The sequence below is a fragment of the Salmo trutta genome, unplaced genomic scaffold, assembly GCF_901001165.1.
Source record: "Salmo trutta unplaced genomic scaffold, fSalTru1.1, whole genome shotgun sequence".
Classification (NCBI taxonomy): Eukaryota; Metazoa; Chordata; class Actinopteri; order Salmoniformes; family Salmonidae; genus Salmo; species Salmo trutta.
In genome coordinates, this window is record NW_021822718.1 from 35,151 (window position 1) to 56,986 (window position 21,836).

The 21,836-nt window shown below is 40.2% G+C and overlaps 1 protein-coding gene across 1 annotated transcript in view; it reads left to right on the top strand.

Moving 5' to 3' along the window:
* The first annotated feature begins 7,052 nt into the window (after positions 1-7,052).
* The window catches only part of LOC115183986 (MHC class II transactivator), a 63,812-nt gene continuing 49,028 nt past the window's right edge, over positions 7,053-21,836 (top strand). Inside the window, exons 1-2 of the mRNA XM_029744972.1 lie at positions 7,053-7,656; positions 17,588-17,662. Of these exons, the coding sequence (XP_029600832.1) occupies positions 7,629-7,656; positions 17,588-17,662 (103 nt within the window). The 5' untranslated portion in view covers positions 7,053-7,628. The remainder of the gene's footprint in view (positions 7,657-17,587; positions 17,663-21,836) is intronic.

Here is a 21,836-nt window from a genome sequence, read left to right on the forward strand (position 1 = left end):
GTGTTATTAGGACCTGTAACTGAACCTGTTTCTACTGTGTCATTAGGACCTGTAACTGAACCTATTTCTACTGTGTTATTAGGGCCTGTAACTGAACCTGTTTCTACTGTGTTATTAGGACCTGTAACTGAACCTGTTTCTACTGTGTTATTAGGACCTGTAACTGAACCTGTTTCTACTGTGTTATTAGGACCTGTAACTGAACCTGTTTCTGTTTCTACTGTGTTATTAGGACCTGTAACTGAACCTGTTTCTACTGTGTTATTAGGACCTGTAACTGAACCTGTTTCTACTGTGTTATTAGGGCCTGTAACTGAACCTGTTTCTACTGTGTTATTAGGACCTGTAACTGAACTTGTTTCTGTTTCTACTGTGTTATTAGGACCTGTAACTGAACCTGTTTCTACTGTGTCATTAGGACCTGTAACTGAACCTGTTTCTACTGTGTCATTAGGACCTGTAACTGAACCTGTTTCTGTTTCTACTGTGTTATTAGGACCTGTAACTGAACCTGTTTCTACTGTGTCATTAGGACCTGTAACTGAACCTGTTTCTACTGTGTCATTAGGGCCTGTAACTGAACCTGTTTCTACTGTGTTATTAGGACCTGTAACTGAACCTGTTTCTACTGTGTTATTAGGGCCTGTATCTGAACCTGTTTCTACTGTGTTATTAGGACCTGTAACTGAACCTGTTTCTACTGTGTCATTAGGACCTGTAACTGAACCTGTTTCTACTGTGTCATTAGGACCTGTAACTGAACCTGTTTCTACTGTGTTATTAGGACCTGTAACTGAACCTGTTTCTGTTTCTACTGTGTTATTAGGACCTGTAACTGAACCTGTTTCTACTGTGTTATTAGGACCTGTAACTGAACCTGTTTCTACTGTGTTATTAGGACCTGTAACTGAACCTGTTTCTACTGTGTCATTAGGACCTGTAACTGAACCTGTTTCTACTGTGTTATTAGGGCCTGTAACTGAACCTGTTTCTACTGTGTTATTAGGACCTGTAACTGAACCTGTTTCTGTTTCTACTGTGTCATTAGGACCTGTAACTGAACCTGTTTCTACTGTGTTATTAGGACCTGTAACTGAACCTGTTTCTACTGTGTTATTAGGGCCTGTAACTGAACTTGTTTCTACTATGTTATTAGGACCTGTAACTGAACCTGTTTCTACTGTGTCATTAGGGCCTGTAACTGAACCTGTTTCTACTGTGTTATTAGGACCTGTAACTGAACCTGTTTCTACTGTGTCATTAGGACCTGTAACTGAACCTGTTTCTACTGTGTTATTAGGACATATAACTGAACCTGTTTCTGTTTCTACTGTGTTATTAGGACCTGTAACTGAACCTGTTTCTACTGTGTCATTAGGACCTGTAACTGAACCTGTTTCTACTGTGTTATTAGGGCCTGTAACTGAACCTGTTTCTACTGTGTTATTAGGACCTGTAACTGAACCTGTTTCTACTGTGTTATTAGGACCTGTAACTGAACCTGTTTCTACTGTGTTATTAGGACCTGTAACTGAACCTGTTTCTGTTTCTACTGTGTTATTAGGACCTGGAACTGAACCTGTTTCTACTGTGTTATTAGGACCTGTAACTGAACCTGTTTCTGTTACTACTGTGTTATTAGGACCTGGAACTGAACCTGATTCTACTGTGTTATTAGGACCTGTAACTGAACCTGTTTCTGTTTCTACTGTGTTATTAGGACCTGTAACTGAACCTGTTTCTATTGTGTCATTAGGACCTGTAACTGAATCTGTTTATACTGTGTTATTAGGACCTGTAACTGAACCTGTTTCTACTGTGTTATTAGGACCTGTAACTGAACCTGTTTCTACTGTGTTATTAGCACCTGTAACTGAACCTGTTTCTGTTTCTACTGTGTTATTAGGACCTGTAACTGAACCTGTTTCTACTGTGTCATTAGGACCTGTAACTGAACCTGTTTCTGTTTCTACTGTGTTATTAGGACCTGTAACTGAACCTGTTTCTACTGTGTCATTAGGACCTGTAACTGAACCTATTTCTACTGTGTCATTAGGGCCTGTAACTGAACCTGTTTCTACTGTGTTATTAGGACCTGTAACTGAACCTGTTTCTACTGTGTTATTAGCACCTGTAACTGAACCTGTTTCTGTTTCTACTGTGTTATTAGGACCTGTAACTGAACCTGTTTCTACTGTGTCATTAGGACCTGTAACTGAACCTGTTTCTGTTTCTACTGTGTTATTAGGACCTGTAACTGAACCTGTTTCTACTGTGTCATTAGGACCTGTAACTGAACCTGTTTCTACTGTGTCATTAGGGCCTGTAACTGAACCTGTTTCTACTGTGTTATTAGGACCTGTAACTGAACCTGTTTCTACTGTGTTATTAGGGCCTGTATCTGAACCTGTTTCTACTGTGTTATTAGGACCTGTAACTGAACCTGTTTCTACTGTGTCATTAGGACCTGTAACTGAACCTGTTTCTTCTGTGTCATTAGGACCTGTAACTGAACCTGTTTCTACTGTGTCATTAGGACCTGTAACTGAACCTGTTTCTACTGTGTCATTAGGACCTGTAACTGAACCTGTTTCTACTGTGTTATTAGGGCCTGTAACTGAACCTGTTTCTGTTTCTACTGTGTTATTAGGACCTGTAACTGAACCTGTTTCTGTTTCTACTGTGTTATTAGGACCTGTAACTGAACCTGTTTCTACTGTGTTATTAGCACCTGTAACTGAACCTGTTTCTGTTTCTACTGTGTTATTAGGACCTGTAACTGAACCTGTTTCTACTGTGTCATTAGGACCTGTAACTGAACCTGTTTCTGTTTCTACTGTGTTATTAGGACCTGTAACTGAACCTGTTTCTACTGTGTCATTAGGACCTGTAACTGAACCTGTTTCTACTGTGTCATTAGGGCCTGTAACTGAACCTTTTTCTACTGTGTTATTAGGACCTGTAACTGAACCTGTTTCTACTGTGTTATTAGGGCCTGTATCTGAACCTGTTTCTACTGTGTTATTAGGACCTGTAACTGAACCTGTTTCTACTGTGTCATTAGGACCTGTAACTGAACCTGTTTCTACTGTGTCATTAGGACCTGTAACTGAACCTGTTTCTACTGTGTCATTAGGACCTGTAACTGAACCTGTTTCTACTGTGTCATTAGGACCTGTAACTGAACCTGTTTCTACTGTGTTATTAGGGCCTGTAACTGAACCTGTTTCTGTTTCTACTGTGTTATTAGGACCTGTAACTGAACCTGTTTCTACTGTGTTATTAGGGCCTGTAACTGAACCTGTTTCTACTGTGTTATTAGGACCTGTAACTGAACCTGTTTCTGTTTCTACTGTGTCATTAGGACCTGTAACGGAACCTGTTTCTACTGTGTTATTAGGACCTGTAACTGAACCTGTTTCTACTGTGACATTAGGGCCTGTAACTGAACCTGTTTCTACTGTGTCATTAGGACCTGTAACTGAACCTGTTTCTACTGTGTTATTAGGACATGTAACTGAACCTGTTTTTGTTTCTACTGTGTTATTAGGACCTGTAACTGAACCTGTTTCTACTGTGTTATTAGGACCTGTAACTGAACCTGTTTCTACTGTGTTATTAGGGCCTGTAACTGAACCTGTTTCTACTGTGTTATTAGGACCTGTAACTGAACCTGTTTCTACTGTGTTATTAGGACCTGTAACTGAACCTGTTTCTACTGTGTTATTAGGACCTGTAACTGAACCTGTTTCTACTGTGTTATTAGGACCTGTAACTGAACCTGTTTCTGTTTCTACTGTGTCATTAGGACCTGTAACTGAACCTGTTTCTACTGTGTCATTAGGACCTGTAACTGAACCTGTTTCTGTTTCTACTGTGTCATTAGGACCTGTAACTGAACCTGTTTCTACTGTGTCATTAGGGCCTGTAACTGAACCTGTTTCTACTGTGTTATTAGGACCTGTAACTGAACCTGTTTCTACTGTGTTATTAGGACCTGTAACTGAACCTGTTTCTACTGTGTCATTAGGGCCTGTAACTGAACCTGTTTCTACTGTGTCATTAGGACCTGTAACTGAACCTGTTTCTGTTTCTACTGTGTCATTAGGACCTGTAACTGAACCTGTTTCTACTGTGTTATTAGGACCTGTAACTGAACCTGTTTCTGTTTCTACTGTGTTATTAGGACCTGTAACTGAACCTGTTTCTGTTTCTACTGTGTCATTAGGACCTGTAACTGAACCTGTTTCTACTGTGTCATTAGGACCTGTAACTGAACCTGTTTCTACTGTGTTATTAGGACCTGTAACTGAACCTGTTTCTACTGTGTTATTAGGACCTGTAACTGAACCTGTTTCTACTGTGTCATTAGGACCTGTAACTGAACCTGTTTCTGCTGTGTTATTAGGACCTGTAACTGAACCTGTTTCTACTGTGTTATTAGGACCTGTAACTGAACCTGTTTCTACTGTGTTATTAGGACCTGTAACTGAACCTGTTTCTACTGTGTTATTAGGACCTGTGACTGAACCTGTTTCTACTGTGTCATTAGGACCTGTAACTGAACCTGTTTCTACTGTGTCATTAGGGCCTGTAACTGAACCTGTTTCTACTGTGTCATTAGGGCCTGTAACTGAACCTGTTTCTACTGTGTTATTAGGACCTGTAACTGAACCTGTTTCTGTTTCTACTGTGTTATTAGGGCCTGTAACTAAACCTGTTTCTGTTTCTACTGTGTTATTAGGACCTGTAACTGAACCTGTTTCTACTGTGTTATTAGGACCTGTAACTGAACCTGTTTCTGTTTCTACTGTGTTATTAGGACCTGTAACTGAACCTGTTTCTACTGTGTTATTAGGACCTGTAACTGAACCTGTTTCTACTGTGTTATTAGGGCCTGTAACTGAACCTGTTTCTACTGTGTTATTAGGGCCTGTAACTGAACCTGTTTCTGTTTCTACTGTGTTATTAGGACCTGTAACTGAACCTGTTTCTACTGTGTTATTAGGACCTGTAACTGAACCTGTTTCTACTGTGTTATTAGGACCTGTAACTGAACCTGTTTCTACTGTGTTATTAGGACCTGTAACTGAACCTGTTTCTACTGTGTTATTAGGACCTGTAACTGAACCTGTTTCTACTGTGTTATTAGGACCTGTAACTGAACCTGTTTCTACTGTGTTATTAGGACCTGTAACTGAACCTGTTTCTACTGTGTCATTAGGACCTGTAACTGAACCTGTTTCTACTGTGTTATTAGGACCTGTAACTGAACCTGTTTCTACTGTGTTATTAGGACCTGTAACTGAACCTGTTTCTACTGTGTCATTAGGACCTGCCTATTGAACAGGAGACTAATGTAGGCTTATTGAACAGGAGACTAATGTAGGCTTATTGAACAGGAGACTAATGTAGGCCTATTGAACAGGAGACTAATGTAGGCTTATTGAACAGGAGACTAATGTAGGCTTATTGGACAGGAGACTAATGTAGGCTTATTGAACAGGAGACTAATGTAGGCCTATTGAACAGAGACTAATGTAGGCCTGTTGAACAGGAGACTAATATAGGCCTATTGAACAGGAGATGAATGTAGGCTTATTGAACAGGAGACTAATGTAGGCCTATTGAACAGAGACTAATGTAGGCCTATTGAACAGGAGACTAATGTAGGCTTATTGAACAGGAGACTAATGTAGGCTTATTGAACAGGAGACTAATGTAGGCCTATTAAACAGGAGACTAATGTAGGCCTATTGAACAGGAGACTAATGTAGGCTTATTGAACAGGAGACTAATGTAGGCTTATTGAACAGGAGACTAATGTAGGCCTATTGAACAGGAGACTAATGTAGGCCTATTGAACAGGAGACTAATGTAGGCTTATTAAACAGGAGACTAATGTAGGCCTATTGAACAGGAGACGAATGTAGGCTTATTGAACAGGATGCTTCTGTGAAAATTCACTGTTCTATTAGGCTGCTTTGCCCTTGAACAATTTATTAAACTGAACAATGCCATTTTTCCTTGAGCATTTAGTCCTAATCATTTGAAAAAGGTTTTTGAACAGTAGCCTCGTTTTGCTGAAACATTTACATTTTACATTTTAGTCATTTAGCAGACGCTCTTATCCAGAGAGACTTACACTAGTGAATGCATCCATTTCATACATGTTTTTGTTTTTCTGTGCTGGCCCCCCGTGGAAACCGAACCCACAACCCTGGTGTTGCACACACCATGCTCTACCAACTGAGGTACAGGAAACCAAACAAAGTGTGAAATTATAGGCCCTAAATGGCCCTCTTGTAGGCCGACTGCCTATGTGGGTTAATAGCATATGAATTAACTTTGTTTTTTTATATATATATATAATGAAATAAAAATACAAAAAATTAGGCTATAACACAACATAAAGTTTAGGAAATCAATGTTCCCACAGTCTTACTCATCGCTGTTGACTACAGCAGGTTTTACCACTGAACAATAGCCTGTAATCAGTAATTATTCTTAACAAAATACCTTTTTTCGATGGATTCTTGTTTTTTTGGGGGGGGGTTTATTATCTGAACAGTCGCGGAGATTATATTTGTTTATCAATGCAACAAAAAATAAACAAAAAAATAGTCTACTTTGATGAAAAGTTTCTATATCAGATCAAGGAACCAGGTTAAAACACTGCCCAGCATGGCGGCGGAACGAACGATACGTCGTGTTCACATGTTTCAGGTCGTAACGTGTCGGAATATGCCGGAGGGCTTTCGTCCGCGTCGTTTTGTGACGTTCTCTGTTTGAGCTTAGACTACACTTGCGTGGTGTTTTGCGCGTCTGGCGTTCGTTTGATGAAATGATCTCAGTGCCTGGTAACCAAACTGGTAACCAAACTGGTAACCAAACGGGTATTACCACGCTAACTACGATGTCAGAGAAAGGAATGAGGGAGGTGAGGGGGGTGTGGCGGCATTTCTGTGGAGGGAGGGGAGAGAGATAAAGGTATGGTGAACAAAGTGGCATGGATGGTATCTGTTGATGTTGTGTCTACGCATGCGTGTGTATGTGCCTATCAGACTGGTATGGCATATGGCCACAGGGATAGACAGGTTGGTATGGCTGGTACTTTCCTAGCTAGACTGACGCCAAACAAACACCCATTTCCTCTTCCAAAAAAATCAGAGGGAGGGAGAGAAAGAGGTTCCTCAGGTCCAGGAGGCTCCTCTCTTGTCTTATCCTGCAACATAATCACCTCTTTAACAACATTACCAATAGTTAGTTTGGCGTTAGTGGGGTTCCCCACGTCTACATCACTCTCTCCTTTATCAAATTGGAGCCATACACGCCTTGGTCTGAGTGATGAAAGCACTTGTCTTTTAAGTTTGTAGATCAGTGGAAACGAAATGGGAGAGAAAGAGAGAGAGAGAGAGGTAGAGAGAGAGAGGGAGAGTAGAGAACAGACGCACAATGAGATTCCTATCGAAAGTAAAAGTGAATGGATGCCCTGGGTACGTCGCGAACACACACAGACGCACAACAAACGACCACAAAGTGCACGGAGCATTCAAGGACAGCTATAGCTTAATGCATTTGGACACGGATCATATAGTGGAAGCTGTTGCCTTTTAACCCGAGGGAGGATGGAGACTCTCGATTCCCGCCAGACAGGTGAGATTTTTTGGGTTATTTTTCTGCTGGTCTCCTCAATATAATTTTATCCGACGCACGCAACGATACCATCTCCACTGCATGGTGAAAAAAACAAACATTTTATTGAAAAGACAATAAATGTCACTTATTTTGTACTATTTATTTAAGAGTTTTAACTGTTTTTATATTTGTAAATCAATTTAATTTCGCCGTATTTTGTTTGTGAATGATTGCATGTGGTGGGTGATTTGGGGTTGGGGGGGGATTCCAGCCAGCAACGAGAGAAGTGAATAACCCGGGTGTCTTCTATGGCCCCCTGTAAGCGCTGTTCTCAGTTCTGTTATTCAGATGGAATAATACTGTGTGTTGAAATCTAACTTCTGTAATGTTTAATTTGTGTTTGGCATTTTATTGTTATATTATAGGACTTGTATCATGTCCGCCACCCCCCCACACCGCCCCCACATGTTTAACAGAACAATACAACTGTGACACGTGGGGGAGGGGGAAAAAACGTGGAGGTCATTAATTAGCCCATACTTTATTTTCTGATCTGTTTTAATATAATTCTCGACATGGCAAAAAAATAGATGAACTTCTCAACTGTCACCCCCCCCATACAGGATGTGGGTACAATCTAGATGCTCTGGGTCCCTGCTGAAACCCAATATATTAGTTATAGTGTAAGACCAGTCTGTTTCAGCTTTGGACCAGAGAAATTATCTTTAGAGAGATCGGACAAATATTGACAATGTTGAATATTGTTAAAAATTCTAGAATTTCTGTTTTTATTTATTTACTTTATTTTATTTAACGAGGCAATTTCAGTTAAGAATAAATTATTATTTTACAATGACGGCCTACCCCGGCCAAACCCTCCCCAAACCCGAACGATCCTGGGCGAATTGTGCGCCACCCTATGGGACTCCTGGTCAAGTGTGATGCAGCCTGGGATCGAACCAGGGTCTGTAGTGATGCCCCAGACCGCTTCGCCACTCTGGAGGATAGTTACATAGCATTATTTAAATATTAAATATTACCCATATCATGTTAATGGGGTTCTAACATGGCTGTTATAGAATGTTGTAGTGTCATGTTAATGGGGTTCTAACATGGCTGTTCTAGAATGTTGTAGTGTCATGTTAATGGGGTTCTAACATGGCTGTTATAGAATGTTGTAGTGTCATGTTAATGGGGTTCTAACATGGCTGTTATAGAATGTTGTAGTGTCATGTTAATGGGGTTCTAACATGGCTGTTATAGAATGTTGTAGTGTTAATGGGGTTCTAACATGGCTGTTATAGAATGTTGTAGTGTCATGTTAATGGGGTTCTAACATGGCTGTTATAGAATGTTGTAGTGTCATGTTAATGGGGTTCTAACATGGCTGTTATAGAATGTTGTAGTGTTAATGGGGTTCTAACATGGCTGTTATAGAATGTTTTAGTGTTAATGGGGTTCTAACATGGCTGATATAGAATGTTGTAGTGTCATGTTAATGGGGTTCTAACATGGCTGTTATAGAATGTTGTATTGTCATTTTAATGGGGTTCTAACATGGCTGTTATAGAATGTTGTAGTGTCATGTTAATGGGGTTCTAACATGGCTGTTATAGAATGTTGTAGTGTTAATGGGGTTCTAACATGGCTGCTATAGAATGTTGTAGTGTTAATGGGGTTCTAACATGGCTGTTATAGAATGTTGTAGTGTTAATGGGGTTCTAACATGGCTGTTATAGAATGTTGTAGTGTCATGTTAATGGGGTTCTAACATGGCTGTTATAGAATGTTGTAGTGTTAATGGGGTTCTAACATGGCTGTTATAGAATGTTGTAGTGTCATGTTAATGGGGTTCTAACATGGCTGTTATAGAATGTTGTAGTGTTAATGGGGTTCTAACATGGCTGTTATATAATGTTGTAGTGTTAATGGGGTTCTAACATGGCTGTTATAGAATGTTGTAGTGTTAATGGGGTTCTAACATGGCTGTTATAGAATGTTGTAGTGTCATGTTAATGGGGTTCTAACATGGCTGTTATAGAATGTTGTAGTGTCATGTTAATGGGGTTCTAACATGGCTGTTATAGAATGTTGTAGTGTTAATGGGGTTCTAACATGGCTGTTATAGAATGTTTTAGTGTTAATGGGGTTCTAACATGGCTGATATAGAATGTTGTAGTGTCATGTTAATGGGGTTCTAACATGGCTGTTATAGAATGTTGTATTGTCATTTTAATGGGGTTCTAACATGGCTGTTATAGAATGTTGTAGTGTCATGTTAATGGGGTTCTAACATGGCTGTTATAGAATGTTGTAGTGTTAATGGGGTTCTAACATGGCTGCTATAGAATGTTGTAGTGTTAATGGGGTTCTAACATGGCTGTTATAGAATGTTGTAGTGTTAATGGGGTTCTAACATGGCTGTTATAGAATGTTGTAGTGTCATGTTAATGGGGTTCTAACATGGCTGTTATAGAATGTTGTAGTGTTAATGGGGTTCTAACATGGCTGTTATAGAATGTTGTAGTGTCATGTTAATGGGGTTCTAACATGGCTGTTATAGAATGTTGTAGTGTTAATGGGGTTCTAACATGGCTGTTCTAGAATGTTGTAGTGTTAATGGGGTTCTAACATGGCTGTTATAGAATGTTGTAGTGTTAATGGGGTTCTAACATGGCTGTTATAGAACGTTGTAGTGTCATGTTAATGGGGTTCTAACATGGCTGTTATAGAATGTTGTAGTGTTAATGGGGTTCTAACATGGCTGTTATAGAATGTTGTAGTGTTAATGGGGTTCTAACATGGCTGTTATATAATGTTGTAGTGTTAATGGGGTTCTAACATGGCTGTTATAGAATGTTGTAGTGTTAATGGGGTTCTAACATGGCTGTTATAGAATGTTGTAGTGTCATGTTAATGGGGTTCTAACATGGCTGTTATAGAATGTTGTAGTGTCATGTTAATGGGGTTCTAACATGGCTGTTATAGAATGTTGTAGTGTTAATGGGGTTCTAACATGGCTGTTATAGAATGTTGTAGTGTCATGTTAATGGGGTTCTAACATGGCTGTTATAGAATGTTGTAGTGTTAATGGGGTTCTAACATGGCTGTTATAGAATGTTGTAGTGTCATGTTAATGGGGTTCTAACATGGCTGTTATAGAATGTTGTAGTGTTAATGGGGTTCTAACATGGCTGTTCTAGAATGTTGTAGTGTTAATGGGGTTCTAACATGGCTGTTATAGAATGTTGTAGTGTTAATGGGGTTCTAACATGGCTGTTATAGAACGTTGTAGTGTCATGTTAATGGGGTTCTAACATGGCTGTTATAGAATGTTGTAGTGTTAATGGGGTTCTAACATGGCTGTTATAGAATGTTGTAGTGTTAATGGGGTTCTAACATGGCTGTTATAGAACGTTGTAGTGTCATGTTAATGGGGTTCTAACATGGCTGTTATAGAATGTTGTAGTGTTAATGGGGTTCTAACATGGCTGTTATATAATGTTGTAGTGTTAATGGGGTTCTAAGATGGCTGCTATAGAATGTTGTAGTGTCATGTTAATGGGGTTCTAACATGGCTGTTATATAATGTTGTAGTGTTAATGGGGTTCTAACATGGCTGTTATAGAATGTTGTAGTGTTAATGGGGTTCTAACATGGCTGTTATAGAATGTTGTAGTGTCATGTTAATGGGGTTCTAACATGGCTGTTATAGAATGTTGTAGTGTTAATGGGGTTCTAACATGGCTGTTATAGAATGTTGTAGTGTTAATGGGGTTCTAACATGGCTGTTATAGAATGTTGTAGCTTGAAAAATTCTGTAGTTGGTTAAAGGAACCAACCCTTGATATCCCCACATTATGGAAATCTGCTTTTGTACTGCCTCTCCTGAAAGCTGGAGATCCTTCGCTACTTGACAACTATCGACCCATATCAAAATCGTCTGTACTTGTCAAAGGTACTGGAGTCCTTCGTTAGTAGGCAGTTCTAAAGACCTACTTCCAAGAAAAACAATTATTTAAAATGGAATGCAATCAGGTTTTAGGTATGACCACAGCACTGTTTTCAGCAACACTGAAGGTTTTAAATTACATTTACTGTGTTCTTGATGAGAAGCTACATTGTGTGTCTCGTTTTTAATGATTTGTCGAAAGCATTCGACACCGTGTTATTGTAAAGGTTAAAATGTTGTGGAATGACTGGTCGTGCTCTAGGTTTGGTTTATAAATTACCAATCAAGTCTTACTTTTAATGGCGGATGGTTGTAAAATCTGAGTCCATAGAGTTGTACTCAGGTGTTACGCAAAGGTTCTATTTTGTTGTTCATTTTGTATATAAACAACATTTGGGGGGGGGGGGGGGGGATCTTATTGAAACAATGGATGTTCATTTTTATGTAGATGATATTGATAGTAGTTTACCTTCAGCTTATGAAAATGCCCAAAGAGCATTTAACATCATACAAACAGAATCTGTATGATTTTTAAAGCTGGTTCTAAATTCAGGGAAAAAACAAAATGCAATGGTATTTTCAAATGCCAGGTATGTTACCGATCATGTCATTGCTACATTGGCTGGACGTACTATAGAGCAAGTGAAAGTGTACAAATATTTGGGTGTGTGTGGGTTGATGATAAACTGAGATTCACTGTGCCTGTAGAGAACTTGATAAGGAAGCTCATTGCTGAGAATAGGTTTTTTATTACCGGCGTAAGGCTTGTTTTTCTTTTGAGACCAGGAAGGAGCTGGCACGATGTATAGTCGTAGCCAAAACGTTTTGAGAATGACACAAATATTAATTATCACAAAGTCTGCTGCCTCAGTTTGTATGATGGCAATTTGGATATACTCCAGAATGTTATGAAGAGTGATCAGATGAATTGCAATTAATTGCAAAGTCTCTCTTTGCCATGCAAATGGAACTGAATCCCCCCCAAAAAACATTTCCACTGCATTTCAGCCCTGCCACAAAAGGACCAGCTGACATCATGTCAGTGATTCTCTCGTTAACACTGGGTGTGAGTGTTGATGAGGACAAGGCTGGAGATCACTCTGTCATGCTGATTGAGTTCAAATAACAGACTGGAAGCTTCAAAAGGAGGGTGGTGCTTGGAATCATTGTTCTTCCTCAGTCAACCATGGTTACCTGCAAGGAAACACATGCCGTCATCATTGCTTTGCACAAAAGGGCTTCACAGGCAAGGATATTGCTGCCAGTAAGATTGCACCTAAATCAACCATTTTTCGGATCATCAAGAACTTCAAGAAGAGCGGTTCAATTGTTGTGAAGAAGGCTTCAGGGTGCCCAAGAAAGTCCAGCAAGTGCCAGGACCGTCTCCTAAATTTGATTCAGCTGCGGGATCGGGGCACCACCGGTACAGAGCTTGCTCAGGAATGGCAGCAGGCAGGTGTGAGTGCATCTGCACGCACAGTGAGGCGAAGACTTTTGAAGGATGGCCTGGTGTCAAGAAGGGAAGCAAAGAAGCCACTTCTCTCCAGGAAAAACATCAGGGACAGACTGATATTCTGCAAAAGGTACAGGGATTGGACTGCTGAGGACTGGGGTAAAGTCATTTTCTCTGATGAATCCCCTTTCCGATTGTTTGGGGCATCCGGAAAAAAAGCTTGTCCGGAGAAGACAAGGTGAGCGCTACCATCAGTCCTGTGTCATGCCAACAGTAAAGCATCCTGAGACCATTCATGTGTGGGGTTGCTTCTCAGCCAAGGGAGTGGGCTCACTCACAATTTTGCTTAAGAATAAAGAATGGTACCAACACATCCTGCGAGAGCAACTTCTCCCAACCATCCAGGAACAGTTTGGTGACGAACAATGCCTTTTCCAGCATGATGGATCACTTTGCCATAAGGCAAAAGTGATAACTAAGTAGCTCGGGGAACAAAACATCGATATTTTGGGTCCATGGCCAGGAAACTCCCCAGACCTTAATCCCATTGAGAAATTGTGGTCAATCATCAAGAGGCGGGTAGACAAACAAAAACCCACAAATTCTGACAAACTCCAAGCATTGATTTTGCAAGAATGGGCTGCCATCAGTCAGGATGTGGCCCAGAAGTTAATTGACAGCATGCCAGGGTGGATTGCAGAGGTCTTGAAAAAGAAGGGTCAACACTGCAAATATTGACTCTTTGCATCAACTTCATGTAATTGTCAATAAAAGCATTTGACACTTATGAAATGCTTGTAATTATACTTCAGTATTCCATAGTAACATCTGACAAAAATATCTAAAGACACGAGAGGCAGCAAAATTTGTGAAAATTAATATTTGTGTCATTCTCAAAACTTTTGGCCACGACTGTACATTACTGGCAGTTTTAGATTGTAGTGATGTTGTCACGTTCTTTGTCGTGTTGAGGAAAGGAGGACCAAAATGCAGCGGGATTGTGGACACTCATGTTTATTACTGATAAAAACATGTAAGGTATCCACTTGAGAAAAACAAAACAACAAACAATACTCACAACGGCAACAGTGTGGCAGGCTCAAACAAACGCAGTGCTCACAACAATTCCCCACAAAAGACACATACAAACACACCCTAATATATGGGACTCTCAATCAAAGGCAAATGGACAACACCTGCCTTCAATTGAGAGTCCCAACCCCAATGAACCCAAACATAGACGTACAACAGCTAGATCAATCATAGACATACATAACAAGGAACAGTGCCCAAAAACCCCGGAATACACAAATCAAATCCCCTACAACAAACACACCACCCCGAATACCATAAAACTAATACCCTCTGCCACGTCCTGACCAAACTACAATACCAATTAACCCTTAGACTGGCCAGGACGTGACAGATGTTATATATATGCAGGCCTCAACCACTACCCTGAGAGCACTTGATTCAGTGCATCATGCAGCCCTCAGGTTCATTACAGATCCAAAACGTCTAACACATCATTGTGATCTCTACAGCGCTGTTGCCTGGTCGTCATTGACCTTGCGTAGGTTTAAACACTGGTAAACACTGGTAAACACTGGTAAACACCGGTAAACACCGGTAAACACTGGTAAACACCGGTAAACGCTGGTAAACACTGGTAAACACCGGTAAACACGGGTAAACACTGGTAAACACTGGTAAACACTGGTAAACACCGGTAAACACTGGTAAACACCGGTAAACACTGGTAAACACTGGTAAACACTGGTAAACACTGGTAAACACCGGTAAACACTGGTAAACACTGGTAAACACTGGTAAACACCGGTAAACACCGGTAAACACTGGTAAACACTGGTAAACACTGAGGGGAAAAATGCCATTTTATCTCTATTCTTTTTTTAATCAGGTCAGTAAATAAATATCAATTAACGGTCCCATTTCTGATTTGTTTCTAACAGTACCAAGAATTAGAACAGGTCATGGTAGAAATAGTTTTAGTTCCTCAGCTCCGTGGTCCTGGAATTCTCTCCTGAACATTTTAAAAATGTGACGATCTTGTTTTGTTGGTGGAGTTTAAACACTTGATCGATGTATATATCATAGAGGAGTGTAATTGTTTTTAGGACAGCTGTTTTTTTTTTTTTTTGTCAAGACTTTCGTGTTTTTTAACGTAAAAATGTTTTGTTGTTGTTGTATTGTATGTGTGTTTATAGTGTTGTTTAATGTTGTGTTAGTGTAATGTAAGTTGTTTTGACTGAAACGTTGTTCCCCTTGCTGCTATTGGATCAGGTCTCTCTTGGAAAAGAGATGTTATCTCAATGAGAAAAAACCTGTATAAATAAAGGATAAATAAAAATAAAAAACACCTAGACACCTTATTGAGAGGTCCTGATGCTAGTGGAGAGACCATAACCCAACATCCTTATTGAGAGGTCCTGATGCTAGTGGAGAGACCATAACCCAACATCCTTATTGAGAGGTCCTGATGCCTAGTGGAGAGACCATAACCCAACATCCTTATTGAGAGGTCCCTAGTGGAGAGACCATAACCCAACATCCTTATTGAGAGGTCCCTAGTGGAGAGACCATAACCCAACATCCTTATTGAGAGGTCCTGATGCTAGTGGAGAGACCATAACCCAACATCCTTATTGAGAGGTCCTGATGCTAGTGGAGAGACCATAACCCAACACCTTAATAATTTGTTAACCTATTCCACACTGACTTTACGGAATTCAAAAGTACACTTCCTGTCTGTCATAATATGGTCAGATATACTTGGATGTGTAGTGTCAGCGTTTGTTGCTGGCATGTCATACCTAAGTTTGCTTATCTTGCCAATGGTAAAACAAATCCTTGAGGTATTTGGCAATATCAGTCGGTTTTTATAATGAATGAGCCATCTGATTCAATGAATGAAGGAGCTGAGTTTGCCTTTTTGCCCAAACTTACATTGAAGGTGCTGCAAAGTTTTTTTTACTATCATTCTTTATGTCATTTATTTACATTTTACATTTTAGTCATTTAGCAGACGCTCTTATCCAGAGCGACTTACAGTAGTGAATGCATCCATTTCATCAATTTTTTTATAAAAAAAAAAAAAAATCATACTGGCCCCCCGTGGGAATCGAACCCACCACCCTGGCGTTGTAAACACCATGCTGGCGTTGCAAACACCCTGCTCTACCAACTGAGCCAACAGGGAAGTGTTTCATAGTGTCGTTTCTTCTTCTTTTTATTCAGTTTAGTCACATGATTTCTCAACTTGCAGTACATTTGCCCATCGGTTGTACAGCCAGACTTATTTTCCATTCCTTTTGCCTCGTCCTTCTCAAACCATACCATTTTTTCAATTCCTTCATCAATCCACGGGGATTTAACAGTTTTTACATGTCATTTTCTTAATGGGTGAATGCTTATTAGTAACTGGGATCAGCAATTTCATTAAATGTGTCAAGTGCAGCGTCTGGTTCCTCCTCATTACACACCACGGACTCAACAAATATTATTTACATCAACAACATAGGAATCACTACAAAATGTATTGTATGACCTCTTATACACTATATTAGACCCAGCCTTTGGAACTTTGGTTTTCCTAGATATGGCTACTATATATACATTCCAGGTGACTACCTCATGAAGCTGGTTGAGAGAATGCCAAGAGTGTGCAAAGCTGTTATCAAGGCAAAGGGTAGCTATTTTGAAGAATCTCAAATCTTAAAATATATTATGTTTTTTTTTTAAAACACTTTTATGGTTACTACATGATTCCATATGTGTTATTTCATAGTTTTGATGTCTTCACTATTATTCTACAATATAGTAAAAAATAGTACAAATTAAGAAAAACCCTGGATTATGTAGGTGTGTGTCCAAACTTTTGACAGGTACTGTACCTCTCTGTTGATATCACATACATTATCAAGCATAATCACACATGTTATCCAGATAATGACTGTTAACACTTGGTGGTCTATAGCAGCTTCCCACCAGAATGGGGCTTTAGGTGAAGCAGATGAACCTGTAGCCATATTACTTCAACAGTATTTAACATGAGATCCTCTCTAAGCTTTACAGGAATGTGGTTCTGAATATAAACAGCCACACCTCCACCATTGGAATTCCTGTCTTTTCTGTAGATGTTATAACTATGTATTGCTTCCACTGTATCATCAAAGGTATTATCTAAGTGTGTTTCAGACATAGTCGGAATATAAATGTCATCTGTTACTAGTAAATTATTCATTTCGTGAAACTTGTTTCTTAAGCTACATATGTTAACGTGGGATATTTATGAGCACTTTTCTGTGATGGTTTTTTGTTTTCATTGTTTTACTGGGAAACTTATCAGAAGTAGTAGACATTCTCATGTTATTTATGCTAGTGCAGGTTGAGCTGCACACAGTGGACTTCCTCTCCGAGGGCACACCACATCCGTGTTAACAGCACAAATCTAGTTCATAGGCACATGATTACTGTATACAATAGATGTAATATATGGTGATCCAATGTTATTTGGTCAACAGGTGCCAGGATGCAGGATGTGGACATTATGGATCTGCTCCCCTCCCCTACACCTGAGGTTGAAGACTTTCTGCCAGGTAACCCTGGACTTAATACTGTTCTATAGAGATATAGTTACCCTGGACTAACACAGAGATATAGTTACCCTGGACTAACACAGAGATATAGTTACCCTGGACTAACACTGTTCTATAGAGATATAGTTACCCTGGACTAACACAGAGATATAGTTACCCTGGACTAACACAGAGATATAGTTACCCTTGACTAACACTGTTCTATAGAGAGATAGTTACCCTGGACTAAACACTGTTCTGTAGAGATATAGTTACCCTGGACTAACACAGAGATATAGTTACCCTGGACTAACACTGTTCTATAGAGATATAGTTACCCTGGACTAACACTGTTCTATAGAGATATAGTTACCCTGGACTAACACTGAGATATAGTTACCCTGGACTAACACAGAGATATAGTTACCCTGGACTAACACAGAGATATAGTTACCCTGGACTAACACTGTTCTATAGAGATATAGTTACCCTGGACTAACACTGTTCTATAGAGATATAGTTACCCTGGACTAACACTGAGATATAGTTACCCTGGACTAACACTGTTCTATAGAGATATAGTTACCCTGGACTAACACTGAGATATAGTTACCCTGGACTAACACTGAGATATAGTTACCCTGGACTAACACAGAGATATAGTTACCCTGGACTAACACAGAGATATAGTTACCCTGGACTAACACTGTTCTATAGAGATATAGTTACCCTGGACTAACACAGAGATATAGTTACCCTGGACTAACACTGTTCTATAGAGATATAGTTACCCTGGACTACCACTGTTCTATAGAGATATAGTTACCCTGGACTAAACACTGTTCTATAGAGATATAGTTACCCTGGATAAACACAGAGATATAGAGATATAGTTACCCTGGACTAACACAGAGATATAGTTACACTGGACTAACACTGAGATATAGTTACCCTGGACTAACACTGTTCTATAGAGATATAGTTACCCTGGACTAACACTGTTCTATAGAGAGATAGTTACCCTGGACTAACACTGTTCTATAGAGATATAGTTACCCTGGACTAAACACTGTTCTATAGAGATATAGTTACCCTGGACTAACACAGAGATATAGTTACCCTGGACTAACACAGAGATATAGTTACCCTGGACTAACACTGTTCTATAGAGATATAGTTACCCTGGACTAAACACTGTTCTATAGAGATATAGTTACCCTGGATTAACACTGTTCTATAGAGATATAGTTACCCTGGACTAACACTGTTCTATAGAGATATAGTTACCCTGGACTAACACTGTTCTATAGAGATATAGTTACCCTGGACTAACACTGTTCTATAGAGATATAGTTACCCTGGACTAACACTGAGATATAGTTACCCTGGACTAACACAGAGATATAGTTACCCTGGACTAAACACTGTTCTATAGAGATATAGTTACCCTGGACTAAACACTGTTCTATAGAGATATAGTTACCCTGGACTAAACACTGTTCTATAGAGATATAGTTACCCTGGACTAACACAGAGATATAGTTACCCTGGATTAACACTGTTCTATAGAGATATAGTTACCCTGGACTAACACTGTTCTATAGAGATATAGTTACCCTGGACTAACACAGAGATATAGTTACCCTGGACTAACACAGAGATATAGTTACCCTGGACTAACACTGTTCTATAGAGATATAGTTACCCTGGACTAACACAGAGATATAGTTACCCTGGACTAACACTGAGATATAGTTACCCTGGACTAACACAGAGATATAGTTACCCTGGACTAAACACTGTTCTATAGAGATATAGTTACCCTGGACTAACACTGTTCTATAGAGATATAGTTACCCTGGACTAACACTGTTCTATAGAGATATAGTTACCCTGGACTAACACAGAGATATAGTTACCCTGGACTAACACAGAGATATAGTTACCCTGGACTAACACAGAGATATAGTTACCCTGGACTAAACACTGATCTACAGAGATACAGTTGATAGCAGGCTATGTTAGTTCCTCATGCAAATGGTCCGTCTGTGGTAGACGTTATGTAAAGCTGAGTTAAGTTATACTGCGCTGCCATTGGTCCTCGGCTTGCAGTACAGACACTTCATTCAGAGGATTACCACGGCGACCGACAGAGAGGGTTGCCTCGCTTCTAGCTCTTAGGAAACTTTGCGTTATTTTTTTACGTTTTTTTTAATGTGTTATTAAATTGTTGTTTGCCCAGAAATAGTTTTGTGTTATTACATACAGTATAAGTACAGTCTATGTATTACTCATCTCATATGTATATACTGTATTCTATCCTATTCTACTGTATCTGTCTATGTATTACTCATCTCATGTGTATATACTGTATTCTACACTATTCTACTGTATCTTAGTCTATGTATTACTCATCTCATATGTATATACTGTATTCTATACTATTCTACTGTATCTGTATGTATTACTCATCTCATATGTATATACTGTATTCTATACTATTCTACTGTATCTGTATGTATTACTCATCTCATATGTATATACTGTATTCTATACTATTCTACTGTATCTTAGCCGCTCTGACGTTGCTCGTCCATATATTTATATATTCTTAATTCCATTCCTTTACTTTAGATGTGTGTGTATTGGGTATAAGTTATAGAAACTGGCAGATATTACTTGTTAGATATTACTGCAGTGTCGGAGCTAGAAACACAAGCGTTTAGCTACACCTGCAATAGCATCTGCTATACAGGTGTATGTGACCTATAAAATTGTATTTGATTTGATTCAGGATTAATGGAGTTAGCCCTGCTAGCCATGTTAGCCTTGTTAGCCCTGTTAGCTCTGTTAGCTCTGTTAGCCCTGTTAGCTCTGTTAGCTCTGTTAGCCCTGTTAGCCCTGTTAGCCCTGTTAGCTCTGTTAGCCCTGTTAGCCCTGTTAGCTCTGTTAGCCCTGTTAGCCCTGTTAGCTCTGTTAGCTCTGTCACCCCTGCTAGCCCTGTTAGCTCTGTTAGCCCTGTTAGCCCTGTTAGCTCTGTTAGCTCTGTCACCCCTGTTAGCCCTGTTGACCTGTGATCAATAAAATTTGATTTGATTTGATTCAGGATTAATGGAGTTAGCCCTGCTAGCCATGTTAGCCCTGTTAGCCCTGTTAGCTCTGTTAGCCCTGTTAGCTCTGTTAGCCCTGTTAGCCCTGTTAGCCCTGTTAGCTCTGTTAGCCCTGTTAGCCCTGTTAGCTCTGTTAGCTCTGTTAGCCCTGTTAGCCCTGTTAGCTCTGTTAGCTCTGTTAGCCCTGTTAGCTCGGTTAGCCCTGTTAGCCTGCCCCCAGAGCAGGTTAGTTCTGAAGGATTCGTTGCCATAGACATTTACCTGGCTAAATGGTGTACTACTTTTGTGGTACCGGTTATCCTGAATTTAACTCGAGAATTGACTAAAGTTACCTTGGTAGTTATAGTGCTCAGGTAACCGTGCAACATAACACTGTTATACAAAGGACAATGTTTAGAAACTTTTAGTTCCGTATGGATATCTCTCTCTCTCTCACACACACACACACACACACACACACACACACACACACACACACACACACACACACACACACACACACACACACACACACACACACACACACACACACACACACACACACACTGTTCTATAAAGGGAACTGTTCTTCTATACAGGACATAGAGTTGATGAAGGGACAGGGATTCATTAGAGGAACGTTAGTCCCTCATAACTCTGCACCGTAACACCCCCTGTCCCCCTGTCCCCCTGTACCCCTGTTCCCCTGTCCCCCTGTCTCCCTGTCCCCCTGTCTCCCTGTCTCCCTGTCCCCCTGTCTCCCTGTCTCCCTGTCCCCCTGTTCCCCTGTCTTCCTGTCTCCCTGTCTCCCTGTCCCCCTGTCTCCCTGTCTCCCTGTCTCCCTGGCCCCCTGTCCCCCTGTCTCCCTGTCCCCCTGTCTCCCTGTCGCCCTGTCTCCCTTCCTCCCTGTCCCCCTGTCCCCCTGTCTCCCTGTCCCCCTGTCTCCCTGTCTCCCTGTCCCCCTGTCTCCCTGTCCCCCTGTCTCCCTGTTCCCATTCCTCCCTGTCTCCCTGTCCCCCTGTCTCCATTCCTCCCTGTCTCCCTGTCTCCCTGTACCCTGTCTCCATTCCTCCCAGTCTCCCTGTCTCCCTGTCTCCCTGTCCCCC